Below are 19,100 nucleotides of genomic sequence, written 5' to 3' on the forward strand. Positions count from 1 at the left end.
TTATAATTAGGCATGAGGTTCGGAGCCATCTTGGGTTCGATTTGAATCTCAAGGTTTTGAGGTTAAGCGAAACTTTGAATTTATGGCTGAAAATATATAAAGGGTGGGCTCCCATCAGCCATCTTGTAAGTGTGTGTTGGAGCTAGTTAGGGAAAGTTAGCTAGGAATCGCTCTGTAGGGAGATATACTTTGATACACAGTGCTATAGTACTGTGTTATATAGTGCTATATTGTGTTTTACAGTACTATACTGTGCAATGCATTACTATACCATGCTATACAGTGATATACAGTGTTGCACTGTGAATTGCAGTGTGGTGAGCTCCCCACCCCATGCTCACAGATTCCATAGACTTAACTGTCCATCTAAGTTCTAAGGACTCTTGACCCTTTCCTATTTTTTGTGTCAGTAACAAGTTTGCTTGCTTGCTGGCCTCTGTGCCACAGCTTTATAGTTTTGTTTATTTCTTTTGTAATTAAAATTGGCCTTTATTAGGGATTATCAGTTAATTTGCCTGGTGATGTTGGTGGTTGGTAAAGATGCAGCAGGTGCAAGCATCCACTGCTTTCTTAGCAACCACTAACAGCCAGGGTAGTGATGACTTTGCCCTAATATGGCCATGTGGCCATATTTAATCAATGATGTATCCTGCTCCATTCCCTGGCCATTTGCTTATGTGGCCAGGGATTCCCAGCCATGTAAGTGAATGGGTCAGGTGATGTCAGTGGTTGGTAAGGACATGGCAGGTACAAGCATCCGCTGCTTTCTTAGCAATCATTGAGAGCTGAAAGCTGTCATGTTCATTCACAGCCAGTGTATAGTCCAAACTTATGTTCTGATGGAATACTGAGCTCATCCCTAATAGGTGGACATATTTATCAATGAGGAAGATTATTCATCTTCAATTTATTCTAATGCCTGAGAACCATCCAAAGCCATCAAAGTTCTTAAAAGCAGACTCCAAAGAAGACTAAGCATCATTTACGTAAAGAAGTGCATCAGCTGCATAAAGTGACAGCTTATCTTTCAGAGGGCTCACCTATTCTATTCTGGAAAATAGACAAGTCCTTTAAATTATATTCTTGAGCGATGCCTATGCCTAATGGTTTCACATATTTCAGATGTGTAATTCATTTTCTTAAACTTTATATTTAACTTGACTCAAGTTTGTGAACTTCTTTTGCAGTACTATGCTGTATTGTCTTCAATATTTAATAAAATGTCAAAAGAGAGTGCACACAACTCTTCAAAACCACAAATCCACACTCCACAAACCCTCTCCTACCCCTTAACCCCAAATATTCCCAAAATATTCAAAATGTAGACTTCAGGTATGTGTTTGGTTGAAATTGGCTAGTGTCAGGGCAGTACATAAGCACTTGAATAGGCAGAATATAGGACGAGATAAGGCAGGTTTAATCTCACAAAAAAAAAAAAAAAAGGGGGGGTGTATTATTTGAGAGACAATAGCCACAAATATTGCTCAGTGACTGGACAGTATGTACACAGCTTGGTTAGGCTGCAATATAAGAAAGAGAGAGGGGAGTGCTAGAATACAGTATATGGCAAACGTGTAGACAAAAAAACCTTGCAACAAACAATTGAAATTTGACAACAATTGAAAATATAGTCGGCAGTATCATCAGCAGGAATTTGCTACTCATTGCTTAGCCATGACCAGGTAATTTTTATAAAATTCTTCCAGTCCATACTGTAGGGGACAGGCTGATTCCCCTTTCAGTAACAAACCTACTGGCTGCAGAGCAAGCCAGAAACCTTAATTCATACTGTCCAGCCAGTGGTCCAGCCTGAACATTTAATAGTCCTCAGGATAATAACTTCTAAGTGTGTCTGCATCAATCCTGGAACCCGTGTAACCTTAGATTATGTGTGCCGCCTGCAGGTGGGCTTGTGTGCTATGGTTGCAAAAACTCTTAAAAGCATTACTGAGACAGCTGCAATTTATCAAGTCCTCGGTGCCACTGAAAACAACACTGTCCTCAATCTCACACTACTAATGTCCTGGGGTTTGGGAGGGTTGAAACGTTTCCATGAATACCTGCTACATTTTTTCCTTCTCCTCACTGTCTGCGCCTTATCCCTCATTCTTCTCCTTGTATTCCTGCTCTTTCATCCGCTATCTCTGTATCATAGCAATGGCAGCAGTAAGCAAAATAACCTGTTCACCCTGAAACAGCAACAAACCCTTCTCTTCCTCCCGCTGTTTTGTCCTAAATACCTGATTTGTCAAGCAACTGGGTGTTTACTCCAGGAGGAATAAGGGAAGGATCATATCACTTGTTGCAGCTAATCATTCTGGTCCCTTCTTTAATAGATGCCATGATGCTGCATGTGTTCTAAATGATGAGCCACTGACATATCAAAAAGAACCCCAGCTCGCCAGAGCCTGTTCTTGTACCAAAGTCTCACTGCTAATTATTAATAGCCCACTACTGCTGGTGCAGCCTCTGAAGCATGACCAAAGTTACCACAAACTCTTCAGGCCTCATGCAGAACTTCCTAGCTCAGATTTCACACCTGAGCTTTTTATAGATTGAAGCTCAAAGCCCCAAAACAACAAAAATGCCACGCTTTTAGATTAATACACATGCAGAAAACATGCAAAGACAAAGAAAAAAATGATCCAAAATTGCCTGTGAATGCTCACACTCAAATGTTAATGCAGCCTTAAAGCTAGAGTACCTAACCACGAACCACTGAAAAATAATGTTGAGGTTATATGACCTGCAAATAAATGTGCAAAATGAACCTGCCAAAGAGTGGCCATTGTTCCACAACTTTGCCTTGCACAAGATGGCATCAGGTAAGCCACCTCTCAGTCTGGCCCTGGTGAATTGCCAGAATATTTGGCCCAGTGTGGCTCCTGTTCCCTAGGTATATCGGCTACAAAACTGCAAGGCAGCATTTTTCCTGGGAGGTTGTATAGGCTCTGGGGTGCTGGGAAGGGGGTTGTTTTTTTTTCTAAAGAGTCAGAAGATGAGGCCAGTGATAAGAAGGGGGTGCAGGTGACTTTGCTATCACCAATGAACTAGGCACATTGCTTGTTGTGCCCCATCCTGAATTCCTTCTAGCTATCAGCAAATTGGCCCAATGTGTTTTGACGGAAACCTATGTCCCTGTGCATGCTTGCTGGATTATGGGTCTGTGGTCATGTAATAACAGCATGGTTCCGCAACTCAGACATATTACCATCCATATGCTGGTGGAGAACAGAAATTACTTTCTGGTCAAAATAATTGTGACCAATTGTGGTCAAATAATTGTGAATAAGTGTGTTTGACTTGCCATTGAGGTGTAGCACAGTCCTTTAACTTGCAGAAGCAAAACAATTCTACAAACTGGAATGGGAGCATCTGCAAATCCAGCAATTTTGCCAAGTTTTTCCAAGCTGGCATTTAGACACTGATGGATGTAAGTGATGTGAGAACATTTTTTCTGCATGCCTTCTAAAGGATACTGCTGTAAATGGCAGGGTTGGAGTTGGAGACTTATGAACAGGATCACGCCTTAGCATGACTCTACTCCAGGGGTGTTAAACTCCATTTATTTGTGGGCCGCATCACCATTATGGTCGCCCTCAGAGGTCCAGGTCTATCTGTAGCCCACAACTATCAGAAGTCAAGAGCCCTCACCCTCCCTTACATCACAGTGCTTCCTATTTTTCTATGTGCTGCTGCTGGAAAGAAGCTAAAGGTAGAGCTGGGAAGCAGCAACTGCAGGGTCTGGAGGAGGGCTGAACTGGAGCCTATTAGACAAATGTAGCCCACATCCCTAAATAAGTAACACTACACACAGATTCCCTCAATTGCGGGACTTTTAAGGGCAAAATATTATGAACAAAATCTATAATCCAGGTAAAGAAGAAGAGAAAAAAGAAAGAAATTTCTCAAAACACATAGTAAATTTTATTTACCATCAAGAATTTAAAAAAAAAAAATGTAACCTGCAGAAATGCTAGGTACATATAAACGATTTAAAATACAATGCAGTTGACATAGACATATAGAAAACTGGCAATTTGAAAAGCACTTGCTCAAAAACATAGGCAGCTGAGACCAAACGCGTTTCAAAATAATGAGGTTTTTCTCTTCCTCAGGGGTCTATAAGTGCATATCTATGTATACAAGTCTAAGAAATAAATATAATCCCATTTAACAGATATCTACACTATATATGATTATAGATAACATTTTTTATGCAGAGTAGTTCTTTAAAGTATCATCTGAACTATACACACCTTCAAAAAGCTCAGATATTGTTGACTCATGAAACCGCATATACTAAAAACAGCAATAACAACTCATGTGAGGCTGCAATCGATCAAACTCCCAGGTGTGCCACATATCGGAATTCAATATTCAGTTGTCCACAAGGGCCAGGGAAAATAGACTCTTCAACAGTATGCAAGATTTCTGATAGATATAAATGCACTTAATTAGTGACTTAGACACTAGTAAAAAAAACTTTGAATATTAATTACCTAAGAAGGATGATCACACTTACAAATCCCCCTTTAGAGGGGAATATGAATTGAGGCACCAGGACCAGTCCAAATATCCCACTGGGTAAGAATTGTTTGCCGGATGGAACCTAGTATTAAACTTATATTATACCTAAAAATTAGTATTTATTTTAAAAAATTATTAAACTCCCAAGGCCAGCAGTATAAGCTGGAGGATGGCTGAGGTCAGCTGCCGAAATCTGCTGAGTGCTGAAACCAGTGGAAGCATAGAGGAGGGGATGCTGCAGGTGCACAGAGAGGTGCAGTATCTGTAGGAGGAGTTGTGTCCTCCTCTCTGCTGCCAACTGCTGAGTTGGGGGGGGGGTGGTTCTCTCTGCAGCTGCAGGGGGAAGCACAGGATCTGGCAGAGGAGTTCTGTCCTCTGCCGTCTGCTGCGACAAGGTTGGGGCAGAGATGAGGGAGACGCAGCAGCTGCAGGAGAGGTGAAAGGGCCACATGATATGGCCTGGAGGGCCTGATTCAGCCCATGGGCCTTGTGTTTGACACCTGTGCTCTACTCAGTGTGGCCCCATGCTGACCCTCTTCCTCGCTTAAGCCCTTAAAGCCCATTGTGAGACTTCCCTTCCTGTCACTAGAGGCTGCAGATGTTTCAGCTCATGCAGAAGGAGAATCTTGTGGAGAGATGTACTGGTGGATATGGAAAGTATAAGGACATGAGAATGGGAAGGAGTAGTTCAAACCTATTGCTGCCAACTGCTGTTACTGAGGTATGGCTCCCACCAAGCTTTGTGGTGTAATATAGGGCCATGCGAGGTACCAAATGAAGCATAGTGCTGGCAGCAGCAGAAATATTAAAAAAAGGCCCACACTAAATAGCTTTGTTGTTCAGCCCTGGGGAAAGCAGTGGCTTGGACTTGTGGGGCAGTGCTGACAGATGGGATAGAATGGATTTTCTCTCCAGTCTTCTGCAGGCTGCCCTTGCCCCTGGACAAAGTCTTCCCCCTTTCCATGTATGTTCTGCCAACTGATCATTCACCTCCTTCACCCCATTTCCCATCATTGGAGTTCACTTGGCAGTAAGCTCCAGTTGCGGTAATCACACTAAGAAGAAACAAGAAAGCAGCGCCTACTGAGTGTAGCAAACAAAGTTTATTTGGGGTTAAAAGAAATTATGCTCTCACAAAGGTAAATGGTATGCCAGCATGGTGAATGTAATAAGTCACCTGCAGAGTCTCTGGTAACAGATGAATGCCGCTGAGACGAGTTGGCTGATGGCTGTCAGCGTCTATCAGTCGTCATAGCTGTTTCCACAGCGCCCGGGTCTGTTCAGAGGCGCGGGTGACGTCACACCAGGCAGCTGAGAAGGCAGCTGAAAAGGCAGTAGAAGCGCACGTTTGGAGCATGCAAGCTCGAGAGCCTGATGAAGGAGCACGCATGTTCTGAACGCTCGCTTCTCTTGCCTTCTCAGCTGCTGGATGTGACGTCACTCATGCCTCTGCACAGACCTGGGTGCCATGGAAACAGCTATGCCGCCTGATAGATGCGAACAGCCATCAGCCTACTTGTCTCAGCAGCATCCATTCATTACCAGAGACTCTGCAGATGACCCATTACATTCACCATGCTGGCATACCATTTACCTTTGTGAGTGCATAATTTATTTTCACCCCAATTAAACTTTGTATGCTACACTCAGTAGGCGCTGCTTTCTTGTTTCTTCTTACCATGTAAAGCCTCTCCTTGCTTCAGCCGACAGCCACTGAGTACAGCCTTGTTCACTTAGACTACTACCATTGTTGAGATATGGAAACTATCCTAAATTCATCCATTACCCACTTTATCCTCATCAGCTGTCCAATTATACATTGCGGTAATTACACTGCCTGATGTCCTCCCCCTCTATGGTCCTGGTGCTGTCTTCCTCCTCCTCAATATCTGAAACACGGAATTCCTGCGCATGATCAAAATCATCCCTCTTGCAGCAAGTGACTAACCATGTGATGAAATAATTTCTCCGACTCCTCTATGACAGTTTGCAGAAGTTGGTGGGATTTGCTAAAGAGGAGAAAGATGAGAGCTCATAAGCAGCATTAGCAGACAACTGGCTGCTCTGAGACTGGGAGGAGGAAAAAAAATGAAGGCTTTGTCAGCCACTCAACTACTTCCGCCATATGCTCTGACTGTATAGCAAGGCCACTCTAAGGTAGAAAAGCAGTAAGTTCCTTGCCTATAGATGGTGCAGTCTGACTAAATCAGATTAGAACCTTTGAAGGATTAGAACCCTTGTCTGTCATTTTAAAGCTATAATACCTATGACTTTGTTGGAAAGATTTTCCTACACTTCCCTTTTCTTGTCCTAGTTGAAAGTTGTCTGTGTTACTGTTCAATACTTTCCCTCACTTCCTGCCTGATAAAATGTCAGTGGTATAGAAAGTAAGGGGACATCTTTCTAATAGATACTAGTAAAAACCCAACAGGGACTTTAATCCTTTCTTGACATGTTGGTCAAGAACACTGATCAAAATTCTACACAGAATATTTGTTAGCTCACTCTGTTCTTTCCTCCTCTTGGCATGTTTCTTGGCAGCTTATGTGCATTGCCCTTAATTTCCTGTGTTGCCCCCTCTTTCCCTCTGAGTGGTGCACTTGTGGAAATGACTGTAGTCTAATATCAGGATACATATAACTATTTATACTAGTTTGTAAAGGATACATTACCTCTGAATTATTTTTATGTATATACTGTATAATTGCATTACGCGTTTTCTTTTCTTTTTTTTTTTTGTTTTTTCATCCACCTAGAGTTTTGCTTTAAATATTTTAAACCATCAGATTTAAAAATAGAATTGAAAAAATCACTTACACCATAGTAAAAACTCTTTCTCTAAGCAAAAAAAAATGCATAGGGTGCTGATAATCAGAACTGATTCAGGGAATAATATACAACCACAATTAATGAGGAAATATTTTCAGCAGTACAGCATTAATGTCCCCAGTGCAAACTTACCAGCAGTCTTATTAGTGATGAAATCTACCTTGTGAGCATGTTGGGACATCTTCAGCACAAAGTGAACTGATAAAGTGTTAGAAAGTCATTAAGGCATTCAGTAAGCTAGAATGGAAAATGCAGAGCCTGCAATAACTGTAATGACATACATCACTTGCTGCCAGTCACAACGTCAAAATAAATGAGTCATTTAGCGGCTTCTGCTTGACCATAAGAAGCTGCCAGCCCGGTACATTTTTCCAGTTAAGAAGACTTGCATCTTTTAAAGCAGCAACATGGAATTCATCTTGATGCATATTGTGCAGTCAATCTTAGTGCTTTGTTAAAAAGAATATAATATGTCTACTTGCTGTACAGTCCATTTTGTAATTTATTGTTCTTTCAGATTGCCTTTTCTCTCTAATTTGAAGCCATTCATAATTTCTAGAACTGCCAAAGTAAAAATCATATTTCATTTCATTACACAGTTAGCAAAAGACCATTTCTTATAGGAAGGATTTCCAAGACTCTTTATCTTCACTTCTCTTTGAGAAAAAAGAAAAACATATAATTTAAATAGTAAAACGGATTTAAAATGATGTACAAAATGTACTCTTCTAGTGGCAAACCTACAAAAGACACAGGGTACACACCACTGAGGTTGCATAATATTGCATTTCCAATGATTCACTTAGAAAAATAAGTACAAGCAGAAGATTAAAATCCTTCTCAAATGCCCAATGTCCTCCCCAAATTAAAATGAAGCCCAATTTATGAACATTGCTATGGAGGAGCTACAGCCAGCATTGAAGCCACCTCCCCCTCTTCATTCTGCAGCTTTCCATCTAATCTTCACCTCTGACATTGTCCTTGTACTATACAACCTTTTTTGTAATAAAAAGAAAGGCTGACCCCAGACCCAACCACCAGCAGGGAAGGGAGATCATTAAGGAGAGAGAGACTAGAGTTCTAGCTGGTGGCTTGCGTTGTCGTGAATGACAATATGGAGATGATTGCTGTCATTAACAAAAACATATGCCCATAACAGCACACACCTACTACTACTCTAGTAATGGAATGAAAACTGGAAAAATGCATAATTTATAAAGAACTTACTGGAAAAAAATAAAGGATGGCGCTCAGGTGTGCATAATACTGGTGAATAACCCCAATGGAGACTCAGATGGACAGTCTAATGAAGGTTTATTAGGTAAGTCCACAATGGTTAAAACAATATAATAAAATGGGTAGTCCTACCGATCCTTGAAGCCTCTGTGCCTCCTGGCTAGTCTTTACAGCCTCTATTATTATATTGTTTTAACCATTGTGGACTTACCTAATAAACCTTCATTAGACTGTCCATCTGAGTCTCCATTGGGATTATTCCCCAGTATTATGCACACCTGAGCACCATCCTTTATTTTTTTACATTTACTTATATGCCATCCTGTGTTTAGGATTGGGCGAACAGTGTTGCCATAGACATTCTTTTATATATGCAACTGTGCATTCTCTGTATAAGGACATTTCAGGATTTCACAACTTTGGATTAGCGCCAGAACTCCTTCTTTGAGTTATAAAGAAGTTACGCATATGCAAACATGTGTTTGTGCTCTCCCAGCACAGAGACTAGGCTCTCACTGAGACCCTCTAGGTCCTGTACTAATGACCAGGGACTGAGACACCTGGTTCACGATCACCTGATCACTGTTATAGCCTCTGATTGGCTATCACAGTGATCAGTCACTGTGTATATGTACCTTTACTGTGTAGCCTGCCCCATGTTGTTTTCTCCTCTTGAATGGAGAAAAAGACACATTGTAAATTTTTTTCTCCTTACTAGAGGAGAAAAGTGTGAACAAAGAAGTGTTTCCTAAAGAGGAGGTAAACTTCCCTATATAGGTACTGTAAATATCTCCTAAACATGCACTGTTTAGGAGATATTAACTTCACAGGCAGCTAGTGATTTCACTGGCGCATGCGCTCTGAAGGAATGGCAGCCCGTGCCGTTCCTTCAGAGCCCTGTACCATGAGTGACATCATCGTGGCTCCAGCCAATCAGATGGCTGGAGGACGCAAACTCGGAGGGAAGACGGGTGAACATGTTGGGTATCTCAGTGGTGAGTGGGCGCCATTAGAAGGGCTTCATTCTAAGGTAAGTATTTCATGCTAGGCTAATATGCAAAGCTCATTATGCCTTTGTCTTACAGGTTTTTATTTATTTTATTTTTTTAGGAGGTTTATAACCTTTTCAAAAAAAGCTAGATCAGGGTTTGACCTAGGTCAGGGTTAGAGTCAAGGTTAGGGTTAAAGGTCATGGTCAGAATCTGTGTATTTTAAGTTGAAGTAAAGAAAAAAGCACTTTTTATATTTAGTATCAGTGTCAGTATGTTTTAGGTAAAATAAAAAAGCAAATTGCACACTATTGTTTCTGGTCCCTTTTATGGGTACAAACAACAAAAAACATACACATAATAACATCGTCCTGTTTACCCATCATTTCTATCTGTGATATCAGTCAGATCTTCTCATGCCTTTTGTTAGGAGGCTTATAAGATATACCCACCAGTCATTTACTTTTTTTTTTCATTTACTTGAAACTCCAGCAATAAGGACTCACAGTCTCTGTCACAAGCCTGATTAGTGATGTAATCTCTCACGCTTTTAGATCATTCTTGACATAGAGGGGTACCCCTTCCCCTCTACTTCTTACCCTGTCCTTTTGAAACAGAGTGTATCCTTGACAGGTCTTGAGAGCTGTCTAATCAGGTTTCTGATACTCCCCCAAAATCAAAACCCTCTTTATGTAACAGAAGTTCTAGCTCTTCCATCTTGTTAGCTTAACATCTAGAATTTATGTACATAGCTTTAATATTTTTACTTGCATTTAGCATTTTATTATAAAATTATACATATATGATATATTATAAGAACTACTGTATAAAATAAAAGCAATAGCTTACTCTTGGAATACAATTAAAAACAAATAGACTTCTACATTGGACTTGGATAATGTATGTAATTTCCCTTCTATCTGGTTGAGTCCCCCCCCCCCCCCTTCCCTCCCACTTTAACTTGTAAATTTAGCATTTGTGGGGAACTGTGTTTTTTTTTTTGGTTTTAGTGGGAAATGCTTTAGCAAACCAGTACCTGGCCATAGTGGATGAATGTGAGAGCTCAGATCCACCTGGAGTGTTTTTTTATGTCTATTTGGCTTCTTTTTTTCTTTGTTGTTTTAAGACCGAGGCAGCATTTTTGCTCATGAAATTATTATTATTGTTTTAACAGCTTCCATGTTTTAACAAAGCTGTTAATATGCTTGGAAGCCCTTTAATCAACAAATAGAGTCCTCCATTCTAGAACCTTTGGTTCAGTGCATGCTTATGGTCTCTGCAGCGACACTAAGGGGAATTTACTAAGACTGGAACAGATAGAATTTGGATCAGCTCAGTATAGTAACCCATCAGCTTCTTGCTTTCATTTTCAAACTGTAACTGAACAAGCTGAAGCTGATTGGTCACTATATACAGTGGATCCAGATTCTGTCTTCCCTTGTCTAAGTAATATCTCCTCAATGTGTTGAATTGCCTGTGTTTCATTATATCAACTCTTCTTGTCTTTCACTGGGCCTTGTGAATCACCTCCTCTACTTGTTTTCTCTGTGGCTGAATTCAGAGGGAGGAGCTGGATTGCACTTTCAAAAAAGTATGTAGGATTTTCTGTTTGTGCATTGACCATAAAGTAAGCCTAGCTTCTTTGAGTATAAATTGGCTTTATCATATAGTTTAGAGTTCGCAGGAAAGATTGGCACTTTTCCAAACACGCAAACAATACTGTTGGATTGTTCACATCCCTCAGCTTATAAACTTCAACAAGAAAACAGAGAATTGTGTAAAATCTGAGGCCTGCTCTGAAGTAAGCCATGCTGAGAGGGGCTTATTACAAAGGGAAGTAGTGTCAAATAAAATTTTTCGAACTAGACAAGTCATCTATGGCAGCAGCTATCCTGACAAGTAATATAACTCAACACAAATTATGTTTGAGCCAGGCTTGGTTTTGAAGGGAATTTGGTTGGTTTCTAAGGATATATATATATATATATATATATATATATATATATATATATATGCTATTTTAAAAAATTTTTGTCATGCTACTTTAGACTAAAAAATAAAAAGTCAAGTAAATTTCCTTATAAACCGATGAATATGAAATATTGCATGTGAATTTTGCATAATTACAACTTGCAGTCAGGTGGTGACACTCTAAGCAAGTTACCAGTTGAATCTCAGACCTGAATTATCCTGTGCGATCCCTGTGCGTTCCCCTGCAGTGCGATTTCCAACTTATTCCAACATATTCGTTTGAATGGGCTGAAATTGCACCAGTTTGCACAAAAAGTAGTGAATGCACTACTTTGAAAAACGTGCTGCACCCAATCACATAGTACTAGGGTACTATGCAATCTGATGCCCACAAATGCCCTGCATTTACAATTTGTGTTTGGGGTGCTGTTAGAAATGTATTGGCTGAGATGCAATGGAGAGTTAGCCGCTCAGGTGAAAGAAGTAAAACAATCAGAGGTCGGGTGCACGTCAGATCCACAGTCCAGGCAATGTAGATTCACAAAGGAAAATAGACCACACTCCGACATGAAAGAATCAATCGATTTATTCACATAAAGAAAATTCCAGCGTGAAATGTCTTGGCACCCGCAGCAGATCGTGAAGGCACAGCACCCATTCATTTCTGCTAGCACAGGTAGATAGTTGTAAGAATGGATTACCAGAACCAACTAGAAGGCCGAGAAGCCTTTGCAATTATAAAATCACATGTAAATCTTGTAATAAATGTGTTTTTGTAAAATTATGATTTTACATGAATAATAAAAAGAGTAAAACAATTGTTATAAACATGTAAAATGCAATTACATAAAACCATTACAGTTTCATTTTGCTTGTCCTTTCAAAATTATGAGCTGACATACTTAAAATAACTGTTTAGACCCCTTTAGTAATCAAAAGTTTGTTACTGCAATAAAATTAAAAAGTAATATTTCTTTACTGTACATGGTAATAGTAAGGTTTTACTTAGTGCTGTTAGTCTTTTATTATTAACAGGTGAAATAAATGATGCTGCAAAAAAATAATGGAATAACAAACGTACAAATGCTGCATATAAAAAAAAATGATCTTTTTTTTTTTTTTTTAGCCGTATCATACCCAAATTACAAGAAAACACCTCCTCCTGTACCCCCGCGCACAACCTCCAAACCGCTCATCTCAGTGACAGCACAAAGCAGCACAGAATCTACCCAGGATGCCTATCATGAACGGACTCAAAGGATGTCCCCGTGGCCTCTAGATGCCCGGGGTCTTTATAATTCCACAGACAGCCTGGATAGTAATAAGGCCATGAACCTTGCCTTGGAGTCAGCTGCAGCACAGCGTCATGCCTCTGAAAGTAAAAGCAGTTCTGTTCGGAGCACCAGTGACAAGGCTGTTCTGGTGAACAAGACAGATGAGTTCCTTAAAAAGCGGCGCTCCTCAATTGGAATACAGGTAGAATATATTTTTATATAAAATGTATCAAATTGTGTCCTTGTGTAGTTTCTCTCAGCTTTTTCAAAAACAGTATTTAGTCATATTTCTTTATTGTTGATCTTTACTCCTGATAGAGTCTAACATTCTATGGCATTATACCATGGTAACTTTTGTATGAAAGAGTTTGATAACAATCTGCGTTTAAGTACAAGCAGGTACAAAAGATCATTTTGGGACTTTGGTAAAACGAGCGACAGTAAAAAAAGACAGTTGAGGTAGTGGAACATTTACCTTGATTCCCACATGTTTTCTGCTTACAGTGCAGCAATACAGGACCATTGAGAGTTGTTCTTTCACCCATAGTACATTAACACAATGGGTGAAAACACATCTTTAGAGGTTACTAATTGCAATGCACAAGCAGCCTTTTTAAATGTGCAGTGCAAAGTGTTTTTATCCATGACCTTGCATATAATGCAGTTAAGAAGGTTATTTAAGGTAGGCTTCCATTGTTTGCTTCAAAGCGGAACTTCATAAGAAAAATAATATTAAGTACTTTTAGTAGAAACTGTCCTTAATTTAAAAAATAATAAAGCTTCATATCTTTCTCTTTATTTAGCTTCATTTATTCTGTTGAATCTGAGGGTCATATTTGTCATACACATGGCTCAGAGGGTCATATGCCACCCTTCCAATAATGAGGAAACACCGCTCAAAGTGTGAGTGCCTCAAGTCTAGTGTTGCTTTCAAAGCAGAGGAGCTTGCCTGACTCACCTCTAAGATCGATGGGAAAAAAATGGATGAATGGCTGCACACTCCAGAAGGATGCCAAAATCTTTGTTGTAGTGATCAACAAATAAAAGCATATACAGCACAGCGAGCACCAGGAGATAAAAATGTTAACACGTTTTACGCAGATAACTGCGCTTAATCATAACACTATTATCTCCTGATGCTCGCTGTGCTGTATATGCTTTTATTTGTTGATCACTACAATAAAGATTTTCTCATCCTCCTGGAGTGCCATTCATTCATTTTTCCCTGTCTTATGTCACCTGCGTGATGGGTATTGCCTTTACATCTGACACATTACTCACTTAGAAGCAGACTACAGTTGTACGTTTTCTGACCTCACACACTATTTCCCCATTTCAGAGTGTGCAGTGTGTGAGATCAGGCAGATGACAAGGCTACCAATGTGTTGCGCATATAACTAACTGTGACAGTTGGGTTATAGTGATGCCTACAAAAGGATTTGAACACTGGCAAACAAAACTTCAGTCCGGAACCAGGACACAGCCTCTGGTTTGACCCAGTCCCTGAAAACTCAGTTAATGAGTAGGCTGCTTAAACTGAGTGTCGGGAAAAACTTTATTATAACTGCTGGGCTCAAAAAATCTCACTGTTTCGATTAGACAGACAGATATTTTTCCTGTCCTCAAGACCTCGCAAGGGACACCTGGCTTCCAAGTCCACCATTGCAAGTTGGATAAGAGGTCTGTTCACTAGAGCTTACACTCTCAAGGACAAATCTCCTCCTGTGCTTTTAGGTGCCCATTCCACTAGATCAGTGGGAGTTTTGTGGGCATTTTAGCGCCAGGCCTGTGTAGTTCATGTGTGTAATGCTGCTACTTGTTGTTCTGTTCACACTTTTTAAAGTTCTACCAAGTGGATGTTCATTCTTCTGCAGATGCAACTTTTCACCACAAAGTTCTTGTAGCAGCACTCTGAAGTTGTATCTTTTTGACCCCCTTTAGGTCTCTTGGCACAGTTCTGTTTGCCTAGTTGTTCTTCAAAAACACAACACTGTCTACACCTGCATGCACTCTGTGAATGCACAAATATGATCTGCAAGGTTTTGACACTTAGGTCTCTCATACTCTAAAGGTTGAAGAATCCTGCAACTTCTTCTTTCCCAGATAAAGTTAGTTCAGTGCTATTCACAACTCCCTTTTTTTCCCTTCTTTAAAATGTTTCAAATTCAGAACAATACATTTGTAGCTGAAATAAGGCTGCTCCCTTAGTAGTTAATAGTTACAGCTTGATTATACAACTCATCTTTACTTTCCGGAATTACTAAGAGCTTCTCACAGTAGTCTAGTCTATTGCTGGTTTGTCTGCTCTTTGACTTAGGTTTTTCTGCCTACACAGGTAGTACAAAATTATAGTCTTTTTCTGGATTGAAATTTCCTAATGGAATCGTTAGTTGTGCAAACACAGCTCAGCAGGCAAAGTTTATATTAATCCACTGGATGGTACATGTATATTTCTTTTAACAGACTTTGGCAGAAACTTTCACATGCTCTGTAGTATAATACAATGATTTTGAGTTTTAACTTTTTAGATTGCAAAACACTCCATAAAGCAAACCTCCAGGCAAAAAGCTAAATACAACGATTAAATACATATGTATTACCTGATATGCCTGCCAAAAGATTTGTAATTCTGTAAAACCAATTTTGTGATTCATACACATTGTTCCCAATGTAGTACAAAACAGGTGACTTACAGAGTTCCTGAATCCTGATTAAACAACTCACCTTTCTTGTTCAATAATCTAGCTTTGTATATCATCTACCTAGCTCTAGACAGATTATTGGGCAGTGAATGTGCATCATCACTATTGTCCAGTAAGAATGGAGCTGATCCAGGAAGCAGTAATGCTAAGCAAGAAAGAAACATAGTAAACTCACTTGTTAGACAAATGTGTATGAAGCATACTAAGGAGATAAACCTTTGACAAGTAAAACAGTAATCACATACTGTATGTATCACAATCTTGTATTCATTTTGTTGAAACTAGAGTAAGTTAAAACTTGCAGAGAGTGGGTCTAAGGGGGTTATTTACTAAAACTGGAGAGTGCAAAATCTGGTGCACTCTACATAGTAACCAATCAGATTCCAGGTTTTATTGACAAAGCTTAATTGAACAAGCTGAAGTTAGCTGATTGGCTACCATGCACAGCTGCACCAGATTCTGAGTGCACCAGTTTTAGTAAATCTCCCCCTTAGTGACAGTCACCTATTACATTGTACTGACTCTGGTACTTTGTACAGGCAAAGTAAAGTTTGATCTAAATAGAAATGTCAGTCACTTTAAGGGGAATATGTAAATCAAGATAACAATCTATAAAAGCACAGGGATCCAAATTGGTCAGGTCGTATACAGACCAATGGAAGAAGAATAATAACTCAACAAAGGAGCTGGTATATAATTAGATTTATAAGCCAAAAATGTGGGAAAATAACCCATCAAAGTAGTTATAATATGAGGGAAAACAGTAGTCTCTCCTTCAAAACTGTATTGAATACAAAAGAATCTAAATACAAATATCAAAAAGTGGCCTCCACAATTAATTTGTCACATATATTGCCAAAAGTATTGGGGTACCTGCCTTTACACTCACATGAACTTTAATGGCATCCAAGTCTTAGTCTGTAGGGTTCAATATTGTGTGGCCCACCTTTCGCAGCTATACCAGCTTTAACTTTTCTGGAAAGGCTGTCTTCAAGGTTTCAGAGTGTGTCTATAGGAATGTTTTACCATTCTTCCAGAAGCGCATGTGTGAGGTCAGGTACGGATGTGGACAAGAAGGCCTGGCTCGCACTCTCCACTCAAATTCATCACAAAGGTGTTCTATTGGGTTGAAGTGCAGGCCAGTCAATTTTGTCCACCCCAAACTCGCTTATCCATGCCTTTTTGGACCTTGCTTTGTGCATGTTGGAACAGGAAGGGGCCATCCTCAAACTTTTCCCACAAGGTTGGGAGCATGAAATTGTCCAAAATGTCTTGGTATGCTGACGCCTTAAGAGTTCCCTTCGCTGGAACTAAGGGACCAAGCCCAACCCTTGAAAAACAACCCCACACCAAATGATTTGGACCAGTGCACAAAACAAGCTCCATAAAGACATGGATGAGCGAGTTTGGGGGTGGAAGAACTTGATTGGCCTGCACAGAGTCCTAACCTTAACCTGATAGAACCCCTTTGGGATGAATTAGAGCAGAGACTGTGAAGCCAGGCCTTTTTGTCCACATCAGTGCCTGACCTCACAAATGCACTTCTGAAAGAATGGTCAAAAATTCACATAGACACACTCCTAAACCTTCTCAGAAGAGTTGAAGCTGTTATAGCTGCAAAGGGTGGTGGGCCAAATCAATATTGAACTCTACGGACTAAGACTGGGATGCCATTAAAGTTTATATGTGTGTAAAGGCAGGTGTCCTAATACTTTTGACAATATAGTGTATAATGAGGGTGGTGTAACACTCAGGACACAGAGGATGTTTACTATCAGCTGGCAGCTCTATCACACATTCCTGCAGAACTGATTGACAGTTTATTTTATGAAATAACAGTCAGCACTGGGGGGGCTGTGTGATAGAGCTGCCAGCTGCTAGAACATATCTACTATGCTGGCAGATACATCACAGGGCCCTGCAGTGCTGACAGATGTTTTACTTTTGTGAATGAACAGTATGCACTATCTGGGCTTTGTGATAAATCTGCTGGTGCCGTGTATGTTTGCTAGCAGCCAGCAGCTTTATTACACAACTCCGCAATGCCGATTGTTCATTCATAGTTGTAAACAGTCAGTTTAGAGTGTAGGAGGGGGCTTAGTGCTGTGCTGTAACTTCCCCTTGAGAATGCCTGAGTCAAGAACAAAAAATAAATCCTACATGATAATCCTTTACAATGATTAAACTGATTGTAAATGATATCATGCAAAGATGCCATGCTGAAATGAATTAAGAAATGGTGCTGGATAAGTAAGAAGGATCGCCATGTGCACCTAATCATGCTTTATGCCTTTATTGCCAGAAACTTTGCTCACATAATCCAGACATTTTTTTAGGTAACTTAGAATACCACCTATTTCACCATATGTACCATATACAGTGAGTAAACTCACTGGAATCTAAATTTTAGCTCCAAGTGAGCTGAGTTTTTAGAAATGCATCATAAACATGCTAAAAACGGAAACTTTTCCATTCATTCTCTAGTTATACTGTGTCATTAGTGCATTGTATAGCACTTAACTGACAAAAAAGACAAATAAGAATGAGTTAAAGCAGAGGGTAAAGTTTCCACAGAAGCGACATTTAAGCTTTACAAATGTAGAGCGAAAACAAAGCTTAACAATTACCACTCACGCATTAAATTGAACCATTTAAAGGGCCAAATGAGTTAACAAGCACTTAAAAAGAAATTACTTACATTCCTGTTTGCCAGTCAGGTCCCAGTGTGGTAAAAACATGTAGATGGTGAGCTATTTTTGGATGTACAGGTCAGTGTACTCATAGTCACAGTATATTGGCAGCTAGAAATAAAAGTTTTCACCAACCAACAAAACAATAGTTAGGAAACAAATCAAATTACATTTCTGGACATTTTTCTAACATAGTTTTCGATAGTTTTAATCCTCACAAAATGAAATATTGTCATTGTTATCAGGGTATAACTGTTCTTGGTTGGCAGAGATTTGCATAAAACCTTGCCAAAATCGTCTGTGCCAGTAAGCATTTTGTGTATTAGAATTTTCACGTGAAAAAAAAAAGGGATATGTCATATAAAATTAGATAGTAGATTCTGCCTGCTTGATTAAATCTGATTACTGCCTCACAGGAACAGCCAATTTGTAAGGACAACATAGTGTCCCTCTATTGTGAAGGAAATGCAAATATGGAAAGATTGTTCAATATATAAACTGTTATACTGTAGGATCATTGGGCATTACAATTTGCTGTCTGTAGGGAGTTCAATCAATACCTACAATAAAAAGGTCGAAGAAATTAGTAACTATACAGTGCATCTTATAATCTGCTAATATAAAAAAAAGTCAAGATTTACCATATGTATAATTCTATGAGGTTAGAACTGTATATATGGATTTATATAGGATTGATGTATTAGCAGATCAACTGACAACTGAACTTGTTTTCTCTCCAAGTAGTCAATTAATGGAAACAAGTACTGAGAAAATAGGTGGGCTTCCATTATTGAACTGTCCTTCTAAAATTGCTGGCTGCCTGTCATAGTGGCCTTCAGGCTTCAATACTTTCATTGATTCACTGACCTGGAAAAACTT

The 19,100-nt window shown here is 39.6% G+C and overlaps 1 protein-coding gene across 8 annotated transcripts in view; it reads left to right on the forward strand.

Annotated features, from left to right (window-relative positions):
• The window catches only part of DLGAP2 (DLG associated protein 2), a 1,392,398-nt gene that overhangs the window by 1,260,064 nt on the left and 113,234 nt on the right, over positions 1–19,100 (forward strand). For all 8 annotated transcript variants that reach the window (XM_082249548.1, XM_082249549.1, XM_082249547.1 and 5 more), the window contains one exon: positions 12,682–13,031. In XM_082249548.1, the coding sequence (XP_082105674.1) occupies positions 12,682–13,031 (350 nt within the window). The remainder of the gene's footprint in view (positions 1–12,681; positions 13,032–19,100) is intronic.

Source organism: Pelophylax lessonae, assembly GCF_965119305.1.
Source record: "Pelophylax lessonae genome assembly, chromosome: 3".
Classification (NCBI taxonomy): domain Eukaryota; kingdom Metazoa; phylum Chordata; class Amphibia; order Anura; family Ranidae; genus Pelophylax; species Pelophylax lessonae.